Raw genomic sequence first — 15,825 nt, 5'->3', positions numbered from 1 at the left:
TGTGGGAGAGGGAGAGGGTGGGATGATTTGGGAGAATGGCATTGAAATATGTATAATATCATATATGAAATGAGTCACCAGTCCAGGTTCGATGCACAATACTGGATGCTTGGGGCTGGTGCACTGGGACGACCAGAGGGATGGTACAGGGAGGGAGGAGGGAGGAGGGTTCAGGATGGGGAACACATGTATACCTGTGGCAGATTCATTTTGATATATGGCAAAGTCAATACACTGTTGGTGTAAAGTTAAATAAAATTAAATTGAAAAAAAAAAACAAAACATAGACATGAAGAACATGGAGTGTTAGGACCTGCATGCAGTTTGCAATAGGTAGAGCTCAACATTTTGGAGATGAGGTTGGAAAAGGAGGTGCAGAGGGAGTGTCCAGAGATGAGGCTGGAGAAGTAAGCAGGGAAGTTCTAGGAGGGGCTTCAGTCCTAGGCCATGGAGCCTGAACTTGGTCTGATAAGAAATAGGGATGTACTGAAGGATTTTTAAAGGAGATGGTGACTGACCAAGCTAGGAATAGGAATTTCCTCAACTTGATATAATGCAAAAGTGTTAGTCGTTCAGTCATGTCTGACTCTTTACAATCCTGTGGACTATAGCCCACCAGACTCCTCTATCCATGGAATCCTCCAGGAAAGAATACTAGAGTGGGTAGCCATTCTCTTCTCCAGGGGATCTTCCCAACCCAGGGATTGAACCTGGGTCTCCCACACTGTGGGCAGATTCTTTACTGTCTGAGCCACCAGGGAAGCCCCAACCTGATGTAGGGCATTTACAAAATGTACAACTAGCCTCATATCGAGTGGTGAAAGACTGAATGCTTTGCCCTAAGACCAGGAGCAAGACAAGAATGTCTATTCTTACCACCTCTATTCAGTATTGTACTACAGGTTCTAGCCAAGGCTATTAAGCAAAGAAAAAAATGCATTCAGATGGCAAAAACAGTAAAACTATCTGTTTTCAGTTGACATGGTCTAGTGTGTGTAAAATCCTAAGCAGTCCAGTTTTTAGAACTAATAAATGAGTTCTTCAAGGTTGTTAAGATATAAGATTAATATGCAAAATTAATTATATTTCAGTACACTAGCAATGAAAACTAGTTTGATTTAAAATATTATCAAAAAAATAAAACACCTAGAGATAAGTTTAACAAAAGAAGTACAAGGCTTATACAACAAAAAGTATAAAATATTTTTGCAAGTACATAAATGTCTAAATCAATGGGAAGACATCTCATGTTAATGTATTGGAAGACAATATTATTATGATGGCAGAACTCCCCAAACAGGTCTAGAGATTCAGTGCAGTCCTTATCAAAATCCAAGTCCACTTTTTTTTTTCAAAAATTGACAAGCAGATCCTGAAATTCATGTGAAAATGAATGGGACCTAGGATAGCCAAAACAATCTAGAAAAAGAAGAATAAAGTTGGACCACTCACATTTCACAATTTAAAACTTATTTCAAAGCTACAATAGTCAAGACAATATTATACTAACATAATGTAGACATATGGATCAATGGAGTAAAATTGAGGACCCAGGAAGAAATTCATATGTTAATGATCAATTGATTTCAAACAAGGGAAGCAATACCATATAATGGTGAAAGGGTAGTATTTTCAATAAATGATGCCTGAACAAGTGAATATCTTATGCAAAAGATTGAAGTTGGAACCCTACTGTATGCTATACACAAAAATTAACTCAAAATGAATCATAGACCTAAATGTGAAACTCTTAGAAAAAATTATAGAAGTGAACTTTCACGACCTTGGGTTACACATTTGTGTGTGTGTGTGTGTGTGTGATACCAAAGTACACACAAGAAAAGAGAAATGTTGATAAATTAGACTTCATCAAAATTAAAAACTTTCATGCTTCAAAGGATTCTATCAATAAATTGAAAACCCAGCTTACTGAATAGGAGAAATATTTGCAAATGATATATCAGATAAGGGAATTGTATTCAGAATATATATGTGTATTACAGGTCAATAATAAAAAGACAAATAACTCAAAATTAGAAAAGGATTTGAATAGACAATTCTCCAAAAAGGGGTGTAAGTGGCCACTAAGCACAGGAAAAGATCCTTAGTATCCGGTAGTCATTAGGGAAACGCAAAGCAAAACCTCAATGAGATACTACATCACACCAACAAATATGGATATAGCTAAAAAAAAAAAGAGAGAGACAACAGCTAGGGTTAACAAGGATGTGGAGAAATTGAGACCTCATACATTCCTGGGAGGAATATAAAATGGTGCAGCCACTTTGGAAAAAAATATGTACATAAATGTTCATAGCAAGATTCTTCATAATTGTCAAAAATAGGAAGAACTCAATTGGCCAGCAACTAAAAAATGAAAAAAAATTGGGGTAATCATGCAATGGAATATTATTCAGCCATTAAAAAGGAATGAAGTCCTGATAGCTACGACAGCATGGATAAGCCTTGAAAACATTATGCTAAGTGAAAGAAACCAATAACAAAGGATCACATATTGTTTAATTCCATTCATATAAAACATCCAGAATTGGAAAATCTATTTTGAGCTGTGGTGTTGGAGAAGACTCTTGAGAGTCCCTTGGACTGCAAGGAGATCCAACCAGTCCATTCTGAAGGAGATCAGCCCTCGGATTTCTTTGGAGGGAATGACGCTAAAGCTGAAACTCCAGTACTTTGGCCACCTTATGCAAAGAGTTGACTCATTGGAAATGACTCTGATGCTGGAAGGGATTGGGGGCAAGAGGAGAAGGGGACGACAGAAGATGAGATGGCTGGATGGCATCACTGACTCGATGGACGTGAGTCTGAGTGAACTCCGGGAGTTGGTGATGGACAGGGAGGCCTGGCGTGCTGCAATTCACGGGGTCGCAAAGAGCTGGACACGACTGAGTGACTGATCTGATCTGATCTAATCCAAACAGAATGTAGATGAGCAGTTTCTTGTGGCTCTGAAAGGAGTGGAGAAGTGATGAATGAGGAGTGACTGGCAGTGGGTATGGGATTGGGGGGCAGGCATGATAAAAATGTTCTAAAATTAGACTGTGGTGATGATTACATAGCTCTGTAAATATGCTAAAAACCATTAAATGTACACTTTAAATGAGTGAATTATATGGTATGTGAGTTATATTTTGATAAAAGGTGAAAAGGAGAAACAACAAAATACGAATTATGGGCCTGTCTGGACTGAGGAATTAAGGTTAATTTTTATTTTCTTCTTCATTTTTTGAAATTTTCCAATAAGCTCAAGTTTATTTTTTCAGTTTATCATGAAAAAATATTTATTGAACTTAAAAGGAAATGGTGTATATTACAAGATAAATTTTATTTTTAAGAAGATAGTATGGAATCTTTAAAAGAATTTAGAACAAGGCAGAAAGAACAATTTAAAAAACTGTTCTGTCTTTTGAAAAAGAACTGATGAGGTCCCAAACTGAAGTGGCAACTCTGGGGATGCAGAGAAAAAAATGGAAATGTGAAAAATACAGAGATAAAATCATTTGGAATTAATAATCAATTATATAGATACAGATATACACTGTATCTGTATATGTCAATTGTATCAGTGATCAGTGAAAGTCGCTCAGTCGTGTCAACTCTTTGTGACGCAGGCCAGAATCTCCAGGCTAGAATACTCGAGTGGGTAGCCTTTCCCTTCTCCAGGGGATCTTCCTAACCCAAGGATCAAACTCAGGTCTCCTGCATTGCAGGCAGATTCTTTACCAGCTGAGCCACAAGGGAAGCCTGTATCAATTGTATGTACATATCAATTGTATATACATATATAAAAACAAAATTATTAAATGTGGCCAACTTTCTTTTGGATGGTGTTGTAATTAAGACACTCAGTTTTTTGCAAAGTTACAGAAATATATTATAGGAAAAGGAAAACACAAGAACAATCAAGAAATTGAACTTTTTACCAAAGTACTCAACAATACCATGCTCTGACCAGAGAGAAATATTTCAGAATGTGCTCAGGCTTTCTTTTTTTTAGCAGAAAATATTAACATCTCTCAAGATGTCTTTTTCGTAGCTTCTGAATGAGGTCCTCTCTTCTCTACATCTCTTTCAGGACTGAATTCCCCCTTCCAAAGTCTGAAAATCCTCTTAAAAGTTGCCCTGTCCTTTTGCTTTCCTAAGAATATCTTAATTAAAACCTCATTCAGTTAATGGAACAAGTTATTCATAATTTCTTCCAAATCCTTAATAAGTCTCTGGATTAAGGCATCAAGGATTACTCCTCCCAATTAATGACATTTCAGTTGGCATTAGCTTAATCTTTCAAGTTTTTTCATGATGTTAATAATCTCCATTAAATATCTTTAAATTCCTAGATCTAATGTTATCAAAACAGGAGAAATCATCTTTATGACTGTATTGTTAGAATTCGTTAGCAGTGGGAGGTATTTTCCAAAATATTCCATCCAACTTTTGTGCTCAACAAGAATTGCCCTGAGCCTGGCTAGCACTTCATTTTCCTTTTCTCCCACATGGCACTGAAGAAACACCAGGCTAATGTTTGTCCTGTTCTGGGGACATGACCAGCTGTCCCCTCACCTATGCCTGCTTGGAACCCTGGCGAATGAAAAGTTGAATAAATAGTCATTGAAGTGAGACTTCTTTCTCATCCTTTGCAAATTCATGTTACTCATACTTATCAAAAATTATCTCAGATTTTAAATAGTATTAAATGAATACTTTGGCCACTTAATGTGAAGAGCCGACTCATTGGAAAAGACCCTAATGCTGCGAAAGACTGAGGGCAGGAGAAGAAGCAGGGAGGCAGAGGATTAGATGGTTGGATGGCATCACTGACTCAATGGACATGAGTTTGAGCAAACTCCAGGAGATAGAGGAGGACAGGGAAGCCTGGTGTGCTGCAGTCCATGGGATTGCAAAGTGACTGAATGACTGAACTGAACTGAATTACTTTCCAGTATCACCAGTATTTTTAAAATATTTTTTTATACTGAACATGTATAATGAACCCCCAGTAGTGGGGTTTGGGAGTGGAAATCAAGTTGAGAAATCTTAACAGATTTCAAATGCTGAAAGTGCTGAAAGCATCTGTTGTTCTCCTATTTAAGAAATATAAACCTTTAAAGAGCTTTGTCTTGGTAATGTAGAAGCTATTTTCACTATAAAAAAATCTTTAAAACTCAAAAAATTAATAATTTCTAGGATTCCTAAGTTATACTAGTGACTAAGTGTCTCTTAAACTTTAAGATTTTCTATATCACATTATAACTACTATAGAGGAAAATCTCTCTCTACTATTTACACATTTCCATGGTGTCTTCAATATCACTTGTTGAAAGTGATTGAAACTCTTCTGATAGCTCAGGATCACAACTGTGCACCATGATCTGGCTCCACAGTATACGATACTCTTAGCTCTATGTGGCATGGCCACAAGCATGGTGCTTTCTAGTTTTGGTAGTAAAATTTGTAATCTTCTTTGTGTTTCTTCCCTGGCTGACAGCTGTTATTTCTTGATATAGTCTATATGTCAATATGAATTAGCCCCTCCACCAAATTCTTGTTACAGACTTCTAACACATGGTGAGTTTGGAAACCACATGACCAAATTAAGAAAATAAATAGGGTCCAAAGGAAAGTTTGAGAGATTCTTTTAAGAGTAAAATGTATACATTTAATGCAGGTATTTTGTAACACTTATTTGATGCTGCGTATTTTGTATTCAAGACCATCCCCGAGAAAAAGAAATGCAAAAAGGCAAAATGGTTGTCTGAGGAGGCCTTAGAAAGATCTGAGAAAAGAAGAGAAGCTAAAGGCAAAGGAGAAAGGGAAAGATACACCCATTTGAGTGCAGAGTTCCAAAGAATAGCAAGGAGAGATAAGAAAGTCTTCCTACGTGATTAATGCAAAGAAATAGAGGAAAACAATAGAATGGGAAAGACTAGAGATCTCTTCAAGAAAATTGGAGATACCAAGGGAACATTTCTTGCAAAGATGAGCACAATAAAGGACAGAAATGGTATGGACCTAACAGAAGCAGAAGATATTAAGAAGAGGTGGCAAGAATACACAGAACTATACAGAAAAGTTCTTCATGACCCAGATAACCACAATGGCGTGATCACTCATCTAGAGCCAGACATCCTGGAATGTCAAGTGCGCCTTAGGAAGCATCACTACAAACAAAGCTAATGGAGATCTTAGATACCTTTGGGAGTCAGCTACTGAGTCAGAGGAAGGAGGGACCTCTGAGTAACTGGCAGTATTCTTTTTCTTAATCTGTTTTTAGTTACTTAAATGTTTTCATTTTCTTAAAATTCACTTTGCTGCATGCTTACAATTTGGGTAGTTCTCTGGATGTATATTAACACATCAATAAAGAGTTTATTGTGTAAAAATTAGGCCCTTCTAAGTATAAAAACAAAATACTGCACTTTGAAAAATTATCTTTGGGCTAAAATGAGTTAATGATTCTTATTGGTTTCTTAACAACAAATACTTTCCTTTGATGTAAATGGAGACTGCACTTTATCAGCTATTCATTCTCACAAGTTCCACCTTCTCTTGTGAGATGCAACAAAAAGTCTGGGGTCTTTAGTTGGTCTCCAAGGCAACTAAAATCTTATTCAGAACTGATGTTTCACTGATTAATCCAGTCAATCTTTTGTGGGGTTTTGTGTTGTTTTTTTAAGTGATGATATGTTATTCTCCTGCTCTGCTTCTTACCAAGGGCTGTACATGCTAAGCTGCTTTCAGTTGTGTCCAACTTTCTGTGACCCATGGACTGCAGCCCCTCAGGCTCCTCTGTCCATGGGATTCTCCAGGCAAGAATACTGGAGTGGATTGCCATGCCGTCCTCCAGTGGATATTCTCGACCCAGGGCTCGAACCCTCATCTCTTACATCTCCTGCTCTGGCCGGCGGGTTCTTTACCTCTAGTGCCACTTGGGAAAACCAAGGGCTGTTGAGAGGATCAAATTAGGCACTGGGTGACGGTGGTTTAAGTGCCAGACTAACAGTAAGTATCATCATCACCACCACCATCATCATCACCAGGTTTGATTGTGTTTAACCTAGAGCAGAGATAATGAGCTTCTTCAAGATGCTGTCTCACCCTATGGTTATTATCCTTATTTCTTGTACCATGAACACTAGACTGTCCCCCAATTTAGCTAGAATACCCAGGTCAGGGAGTGTGTGTGTGTACTCAGTCATGTCTGACTCTTTGATACCCCTTGGACTGTAACCCTCCAGGCTTCCTATCCATGGGCTTTCCCAGGCAAGAATGCTGGAGTGGGTTGCCGTTTCCTCCTCCAGGGAATCTTCCTGATCCAGGGATTGAAACCATGTCTCCTGTGTCTCCTGCATTGGCAGGCATGTTCTTTACCACTGAGCCACTTGGGAAGCCCAGGATGTGTGGCAGACTTGCTGTTTACGATCTACAGTGAAAGGAACCATCATCAATCAGTGCCAGCATTCTTTTTTTCCTGAGCTGTATTTCAGTTGTTTAGATTTAGTATATGAGGGAAAGCCTGTTTATCCATCCCTGACATAAGCATTAAGGTTATTTCGATGAAGATAAAGTTATAGATTTGCAGCACTGGGTGATAAAAAAAGTGTTGTAAGAATGGTGTAGACCAGTGTTGTCAAGGGCTTATTCTCTCCCACACCTGCCTGCTTCTGTCTTCACCATCTTATTGGTTGGCACCGTCCCTACCCTTCACCCAGGCTGCACACCCAAGCTTCATCATGGACTCCTCCATTTTCACTTTCCATTCTCAAGCATCCAATAACCAATCTCTGCCTTACTTGACTTCCTATGTAGTTGTCGAAATCTTTTGGTCACTCCTACTTTAACCTCTTACTTCTTACTTGAATGATCGCAGTTGTCTTTTATTTGGTTCCCCACCTTTGACTCTTCCCTGCTCATACCTGCCAAATTGATCCCATGGGAAGCATCAGTCTGTATTGTCATCCTGCTTCAAGATGGCCCTCAACACCTGCAGAAAGAGACCAAGCTCCTTAGCATGGCACAGGGGCACACAGGCTCCTTGCCTGGTCCTGGTGCATGCCAGGATTAGGAACTTGATTCTGTTTCTTTCTCTCTTATTGACTGAGGTCTTGCCTCTGTGATCTTGCCTCTGGTTGGCTCGGTGGTAAAGAATCCATCTGCCAATGCCAGAGACGCAGGTTTGATACCTCAGTTGGGAAGATCCCCTGGAGGAGGGCATGGCAACCCACTCCAGTATTCTTGCATGGGAAATCCCATGGACAGAGGAGCCTGGAGGGCTACAGTCTATGGGGTCGTAAAGAGTTGGACATGACTTAATGACTAAACAACAAAAACAACTTGCCCCTGTATTTTTGCCCATAATACCTTCTTTGCCTGAAATTTCTCCCAGCCTGCTTTCACTTGGCTCTTCCGCACTCACCTGTTAAGAATCAGTCAAGATGCAGCTTTACCCAAGAGGCCATTCCTAACTCCCCCTGCCTGAACTGGGATTGTATTAACCTGGTGTGTGTATCTCCCTTCTTGCACATGCAACATCGTTTTCATCATTTGTTTATAGAGCTGCCTCTCCTCTGAATGATGGCTTGCTGAGAGTAGGGACAGCATCTGTTTATTTGTGACTGACTCAAAGTCAAGTCTTAGTAACGGTTTCTTGAATGGATGAAACCAGGCATTGGCCAGGTCTATAATGCATGGGAGTCCAGAAAAACCATTTATCAACAACATGCCAGGGATAGACCTGTTTAATTGGAACTGTTTTAAATGGGCCATCCTATCTGCCATCAGCATCACTGGAGTGTCATTACCTCCAATCATCTTCCTGAGTTTAATGGATACTTAACAAGGTAGCATATTACAGGGGACATTTTATTCCTCTAATATTTCTGTAATAACATATTCTACTATTGCAAACTCAGGATTGTAGCTTTGTGGCCTGGGAAGGTAAAGGGTAGTTTGTTTAGAAGAAACTGTTCGTCAGGCATCCCTGGAGTGTTCAGAATGAATTAAGAACCTTCTTGGCAAAATATATACAAAATACCCTCCCTCTGCCATTTGTTTGTATCTAATATTCTTTAATATGTGGAAAGTGTAAGAATCGATCAAAGACTGTAAATGTTACTGATAAAAAGAGTCCTGATGAAAAGACATGAAGTTCAACCTCATTAATCACTCAACTATAGAGGCTTTGGGAGCAGACTCTGGTAATGATTCAAGAGATCGCAACACATAAACAGAAAGAAAAGGCACCTCACGTGCCACTGTCTGAACAGGTGACACCAAACTGGACCCAAGTCATTGACTGAGGTGAGAAGGGAGCACCCTTGTTTGGGTCCAGTGAACAGCTACTGCTGCTGCTGCTAAGTCGCTTCAGTCGTGTCCGACTCTGTGTGACCCCATAGACGGCAGCCCACCAGGCTCCCCGTCCCTGGGATTCTCCAGGCAAGAACACTGGAGTGGGTTGCCATTTCCTTAGTGAAAAGTGAAAGTGAAGTCGCTCAGTCGTGTCCGACCCTCAGCGACCCCATGGACTGCAGCCTTCCAAGCTCCTCCATCCATGGGATTTTCCAGGCAAGAGTACTGGAGTGGGGTTCCATTGCCTTCTCCGCCAGTGAACAGCTGGTGAGATCTAATTTCAAACTTTCAAAAGTTGAGGCAACAGAGAAAGAATTTGCCGGCCAATGCATGAGACCCAGGAGATTTGGGTTCAATCCCTGGGTTAGGAAGATCCCCTGGAGAAGGAAATGGCAACCTTCTCCAGTATTCTTGCCTGGGAAATCCCATGGACAGAGGAGCCTGGTGGGCTACAATCTGTGGCCCAGGCACTTTTCATGCACTATTTATAAACCAGTGAGGTAGTTCTGTTTTACCACCACATCTTTACAGACAACAAAATCTAGAGCTGATAGAGATAAACCCTAAGGCCTGAGGTCTTTGTGTAGCAGAGCCAGGACTAAAGTCCAAATAGTTGGACTCTACTCTCACCTGCGTTGTCTGGTTGTACCACCAGCAGCAGCACCTGGGAACGTGTTTGAAGTGTAAGCTTATGGACTCTGCTCCAGACCTATGGAATCAGAAACTGGGAATAGGGACAAGGGATGTGGGTTGTAACAGACCCTCCAGGGGAGTCTGTGCATTTATGGGTGAGATCCATCGCATTACACTGCCATACCGGCTAGTAGAGCAGTGCTTCTCCAACGTTCATTTGTATGCAGAACTTGAAATGCAGACTGATTTAGTAAGTTTGGGGGTAGTGCCTGAGGCTCCGCATTTCTGACTAGCTCCTGGTGATGCTGAGACTGGTGGTTTGCAAACTTTGCATGATAGAATGTAAGCTTCAGGAAGCCAGGTTGCTTTGTTCTCCACTATCAACCAGTTTAGGAGAATACCTGACCCACATTTTCTGTTGAAAGAATACACCATGAATCAGTGGGCCTGCATGTCTGAGTCATAGATGGTTGATTGGGTGTGAATCTACTACTAACTTGAAATGCATCTTCCCAACCAGCCTTTCCAAAAATATGATCACCTCCTGCCGTTCATTTACCCTCAGGAACTGTCATGTTTTCCAGTGACTTTATGAATGTTTTACTGTTCTAGTCTTCCAAGTGAATAGGGCACTTTGGATTCCCCAAAGACAAGTGAATGCATTGTGTGTTTTGGAAAAGGGATGGAAAAGTAGGATATGAGAGGAGCAGGATGTGGGAAGGAGGCAAGAGAGGATGGATGAAGGTTGGAAACAGTTTCATGAAAAGGGCTTCCAAGGAGATGAATGGTTCGCAGCTGAGCCTCTGAGCATTGCTCCCAATCCCTTCCCACCTTTGGGTTAAGAGTTGGAAAAGCAACAGACTTCCTTTTCCACTCCTTTCCCGGAGTTTGTTCAAACTCATGTCCATTGAGTTGATGATGCCATCCAACCATCTCATCCTCTGTCATCCCCTTCTCCTCTTGCCCTCAGTCTTTCCTAGCATCAAGGTCTTTTCCATTGAGTTGGCTCTTCCCACCAGGTGGCCAAAGTATTGGAGCTTCAGCTTCAACATCAGTCCTTCCAATGAATATTCACAACTGATTTCCTTTAGAATTGACTGGCTTGATCTCCTTGCTGTCCAAGGGACTCTGAAGAGTCTTCTCCAGCACCACAATTTGAAAGTGAAGCATCAATTCTTTGGCCCTCAGCCTTCTTTATGGTTCAACTCTCGCATGGGAGAGTTTAAATAAAAGTTGATATAAATATTATAAAGCCATTTTTAACAAAACAACAACAAAAGTCATACCATAAACCTTGAACTGGAATGAAGAGTTAATGAGTTGATAAAGTGTTCGATTGGGCAGACAAAAATAACATAAGCACAGAAATGACGGGAAAAAAAAAAAAAGACTGCTTTCTAAATCTCTGGTGAGTCAGAAGTAAGATTCTGTAAACCTTTAACAACATCTGGGTCCTTAGGGAACCAAATATTTTGTAAATAGCCTATAACTCTTGCTTAGTAAAACACTTTGGCACAGTCAATTCTTTAAGTATCTGGGTTGGCTAAACATTGATATATGCCGTGTGTTGATTGTAATGGTTGGGCGGCAGTGATTTATAAGAAATGATTCCAAAAATTGATTTTGGAAACATTGCAAAACTCAAGAACAGGACTTCAGCTTGTTGCTCTTTCTGCCAGAATTTCCCTGCAGAATTGAGAATAATGCTCTGCTATATTAAAATGGTGGCACAAATATTACTTTGTTTGGTTAAAATTTAAACAGGTTGTAATGAATAGATACTATGGCTCTTTTAGACATTACTTAACCACATTTAAGAGATGAAACAGCAGAATAAGAGAAAATGACTTCCAGGCATTCTCAAAATTAGTATTTTAACTAAAGTTACTTTGAACTAATATTCACAGACTATGTAGCTGGGACAACTTAATATTCTAAACAATGACATATCCCATTGTTCTAAAAGGAGGAACATATACTATTATATTATTAGAATTTCTTGACTGGCTGATCCAGGGTAAATTTGATGTAGAAAATCTGATGATCCCTTAAAGAGTAGTCTTCTACATGACTATTATTATAACTCATTAATTTGGCCTATAAAATGCATAACCAAAGTTCTATGCACATGCCTTTTTCTTTGAATGATTGAGTGTAATTGCACTTTGATTCACTAAAACTTTATTTTCTAGAGCAGTTTTACATTCACAGCAAAATTGACTGGAAGGGACAGAGATTTCCCATATCCTCTGCTCCCACACATGCGTAGCCTCCCTCATTATCCTCAGTCCCCGTCAGAGTTATACGTTCATTACAACTGATGAACCTACGTTGACACATCATAATCACGCAAAGCCTATCATTTACATTGTGTCTCACTTTTGGTGGACACTCTGTACATTTGGACAAGTGTGTAATCATAAGTATCAATCATTATGGTATCATACATCCTTGTGTTGTGCCTGTTCTTCCCTCCCCACCCCTGCCCACAATCATGTGATTTTATCCTTCATTTTGTTAATGTGGAGTATCACATTGATTAACTTGTGGATATTGAACTATCCTTGCTTCCCTGGAATACATCCCAATGATCATGATGAATTATCACTTAATGTATTGTTGAATTCAACTTGCTAATACTTTTTTGAGGATTTTTGCATCTACATTTATCAGGGATATTGACCTCTAATTTTCTTTCTCTCTTTTTCTTTTAATAGTGTCTTTGGTTTTGGTAATGCTGGCCTTGTAGAATGAATTTGGAGGTGTTCTCTCTTCAGTTTTTTGTAATAGTTTGAGAAGGATAGGTATTAACTCTTCTTTAAATGTTTGGTAGAATTCCTCTGCCTGTCTACAAGACACTCAAACCTCTTTGGGCCTTTCTGAAGGTGTAGCAGTAAAAGGAACAACAGCAACCTCTCATCTCTCACTGACTTTTTCTTTCTCCAGTAAAGTTGAGGCCTTCACCCATCCCAGAAGTGGTGTGGAATTTATGTTGAATTTTCATGGTTGGCATATGGAGGCCAGTATGGGCTCTTCCTTGTACAATAGCATGACTACAAGGCATGAATTCTGCTTCCTACCAGTTCGGACATTTTGAAATGCCCAAAGGAATTATTGGTTGCAGTGTGCATGGAAACAACAGCTGCAGAGAAAAAAGTTCCCTGGGAGAGCTGGAAGAGAGGTGACCATGGCATCTGAATGTCCACAGAGCCTGAGAGAGGATGGCCTGGAGTGAGAAGTTGCCAGTGGCTGGCCAGAGACGGCCACCAAGTGTGGGGCACGAACCCAGCCAACACTGTTAGGACAGGAAGCCCATATCCTAGACAGAGCCACGCCCAAGCTCAGCTTCTTCAGGGACCACTGACTTTCTTCTCTTGGAAAAATTGCACCTTTCTGTCTCAGGTATTTAGGGTCTGGGAAGGCAGAATTTGCAGAAAAAGCTGCATCCCAATCCAGAGCCTGATTGGCATGATGCTCTCCCCCAGTCAAGGGAGTTTACGTTGCTCAGTGACAGAAGGGTCCAGGTCATTGCTCTGAGAGATGATGGGAGGAAGTACCAGTTCTCCACTCTGACCCTGTCCTTGTGCATCTCCCCTTCTCCCAGCAGAGGCTTTTCTTTAGCCAGAGCTATGGAACATTGTGGAATGCATCCCTGGTACATGACAAGAGAAGGCCCAGGTAGACTTGCCTTGCCCCACAAAAGGTCATCTAGTATTTCTTGTAAAATACCTTACAAACGTAGGTACAGCTCTATGTTTTAAAACACACTCACATGGCATTAACTCAGTAAGACCCACATCAGCCTAGAGAAGTTGGCAGGGGACATGTTATATAATCCACACCATTTCCAGAAAGAAAAATTGGAACACAGGGTTGGAAAAAGTACATTTTCTTCCTGATTTATGAAAAAAATATTATAATTACATAGAACTTGAATCACAGCTATTTACACATGTAATGAATTGTCTCTTTTTAGAAAGATAAAAATGCATGAAGCTTGTACTACCACAGAAAATCCCGAAGATATGGCCAGTGTAATTATAGGGTATGAAATAAACCTTGCAGCTTACTTTAAAACTCCCTTTGATAAAAAGCTTTAGAGAGAGAGAGATCAGATGTTCAGAGGCTTAGAAGAGAGGACGGTGGAGAAAAAGGGAGCTAAGAGAAAATGATTGGCAGTAAAGGACAGAAAAGTCTGTGATTGAGATTTTTAGGGCAAGGCAGGATACACTGTAATCTAGAAATGCAAAAACAACTTTAAAAATGTGCTGCCAACACACTGCATGATGTAGCTGCCCAGGACCACTTGGCATTCTTGGAACAGTGTATACTTGCCCCTGTTCTGAAACAGGAAACCCTTTCAACAAAATAAGATCCATTCAATAAATGTAAATTCATCAGAAGCCCAACAAGTGCTACGTATTTGCCGGAAGACTAATGTAAATCAGCCACAGTTTAAGAAGCAGGTGCATCAATTACTCATTACACTGGAGTAGGATAAGGGATTGAAATGGATTTCCTAGTCTTGTATTTTGAAGAGCTCGAGTACTGGCTGCCTGATCTGAGAATTAACAGGTATTTTTGCTGTCTACATAGCTGCATGTAACTGCAGTCAATTGGGAGGGGAGTCACTCCATTGAGTCAATCTTCCTACAGAATGAAGAATGGGTATGAGTTTCTTCTGTGCTGGTTCTGAATCTCCCTGTATGCCTTTTCTTTTGTATTGTAATGTGTTACCACAAAGTTAAGCAGCATTGCCCCTCTGACTTAGTTTTCACACAATCATTGGTCCTTCAAGCAGAAGGGACCCCAGGGATGGACTCCCCTAACCTCTACCCAGTACAAAAGCCCCTTTCCCAAAGTCCTAATGACTGGTCATATAAACTGGAAGTAGAGTTCTGCCTGCTTCCTTTATCTGCCCAGGAGTGATAGCCTTTAGTATACACACCTCGGCATATAGCACTTGGGGAAGTAAGGACCCACCAGGCACATTTTCCTGTGCAAAGATGCTCCCAGAAACCCTGAAAAGCTTCCATGCCACAGCACTGTAAGAGCACTCTCATAAAGCAGATGTTTTTTAGCTTTAATTTTTGTGAACTCTCAGATGAATTTGGCTAAACATCCCCAAGCTTTCTTCATAATTGCTACGGTAGATAATTTGTACCCGTGGAAACCGTAATTTAGAGCTGTTAATGAAAATGGAGTCTAATTTAAAAACAACAACAACATCTAAACTGAGGCTGGGATAAAAATAGAGTTCTCACAGGTGGATTTTATCAAAGTTTTCTTTTACCTTTCTCAAAGACAAATATTACTTTAGTTGCAATAAGAAAAGAGCACATGGTCACATACAGTCTTGGAAGGTATTAGTACATTCAGTGAACTTACCTGCAACCCTTCGATGGCTAGTTTGAGGATTGAAGGTGTCAGCTTGGAGGCTTGTTTGAAGGAGAAATTACTCCAGTCTATAATTAAAATGAAACCATTTATCTGAAGCTCCGGATCTTCAATAAGGACTTCCAGTGACAGCAGGATGGCCCGGAGAATGTCTGTGAAGGAGTTCCTGCAGCCAAAGCAGAAAGAGGCTGAGCGTGAATATCAGCAGATGATAGAACTCGGCCTGTGGAGCCCTGGCCAGCTCACTCTGCTCCTTGAGCCTGGCCTGCAGGGCAACACCGGTGTCCTCTACCCAAAGTGACTGGGAATACAGTGACCAAACATACATACAATGGAATACACTCGGCCATGAAAAGGAAATTGGGTCATTTGTAGTGATGTGGATGGACCTAGAGCCTGTCATACACAGTGAAGTAAGTCAGAAAAAAG

The 15,825-nt window shown here is 40.4% G+C and overlaps 1 protein-coding gene across 1 annotated transcript in view; it reads right to left on the bottom strand.

Moving 5' to 3' along the window:
* Window positions 1–15,562, bottom strand: part of LOC104981316 (clavesin-1) — a gene marked incomplete at its 5' end in the record, with an annotated part of 106,032 nt that extends 90,470 nt beyond the window's left edge. The window contains one exon of the mRNA XM_010830337.1: window positions 15,388–15,562. Coding sequence (XP_010828639.1) covers window positions 15,388–15,562 — 175 coding nt within the window. The remainder of the gene's footprint in view (window positions 1–15,387) is intronic.
* Window positions 15,563–15,825: the final 263 nt, after the last annotated feature.

The sequence above is a fragment of the Bison bison genome, unplaced genomic scaffold, assembly GCF_000754665.1.
Source record: "Bison bison bison isolate TAMUID 2011002044 unplaced genomic scaffold, Bison_UMD1.0 scf7180017858917, whole genome shotgun sequence".
Classification (NCBI taxonomy): Eukaryota; Metazoa; Chordata; class Mammalia; order Artiodactyla; family Bovidae; genus Bison; species Bison bison.
The sequence above is the reverse complement of the archived record's forward strand: the minus strand, read 5'-3'. Positions and strand labels throughout refer to the sequence as shown.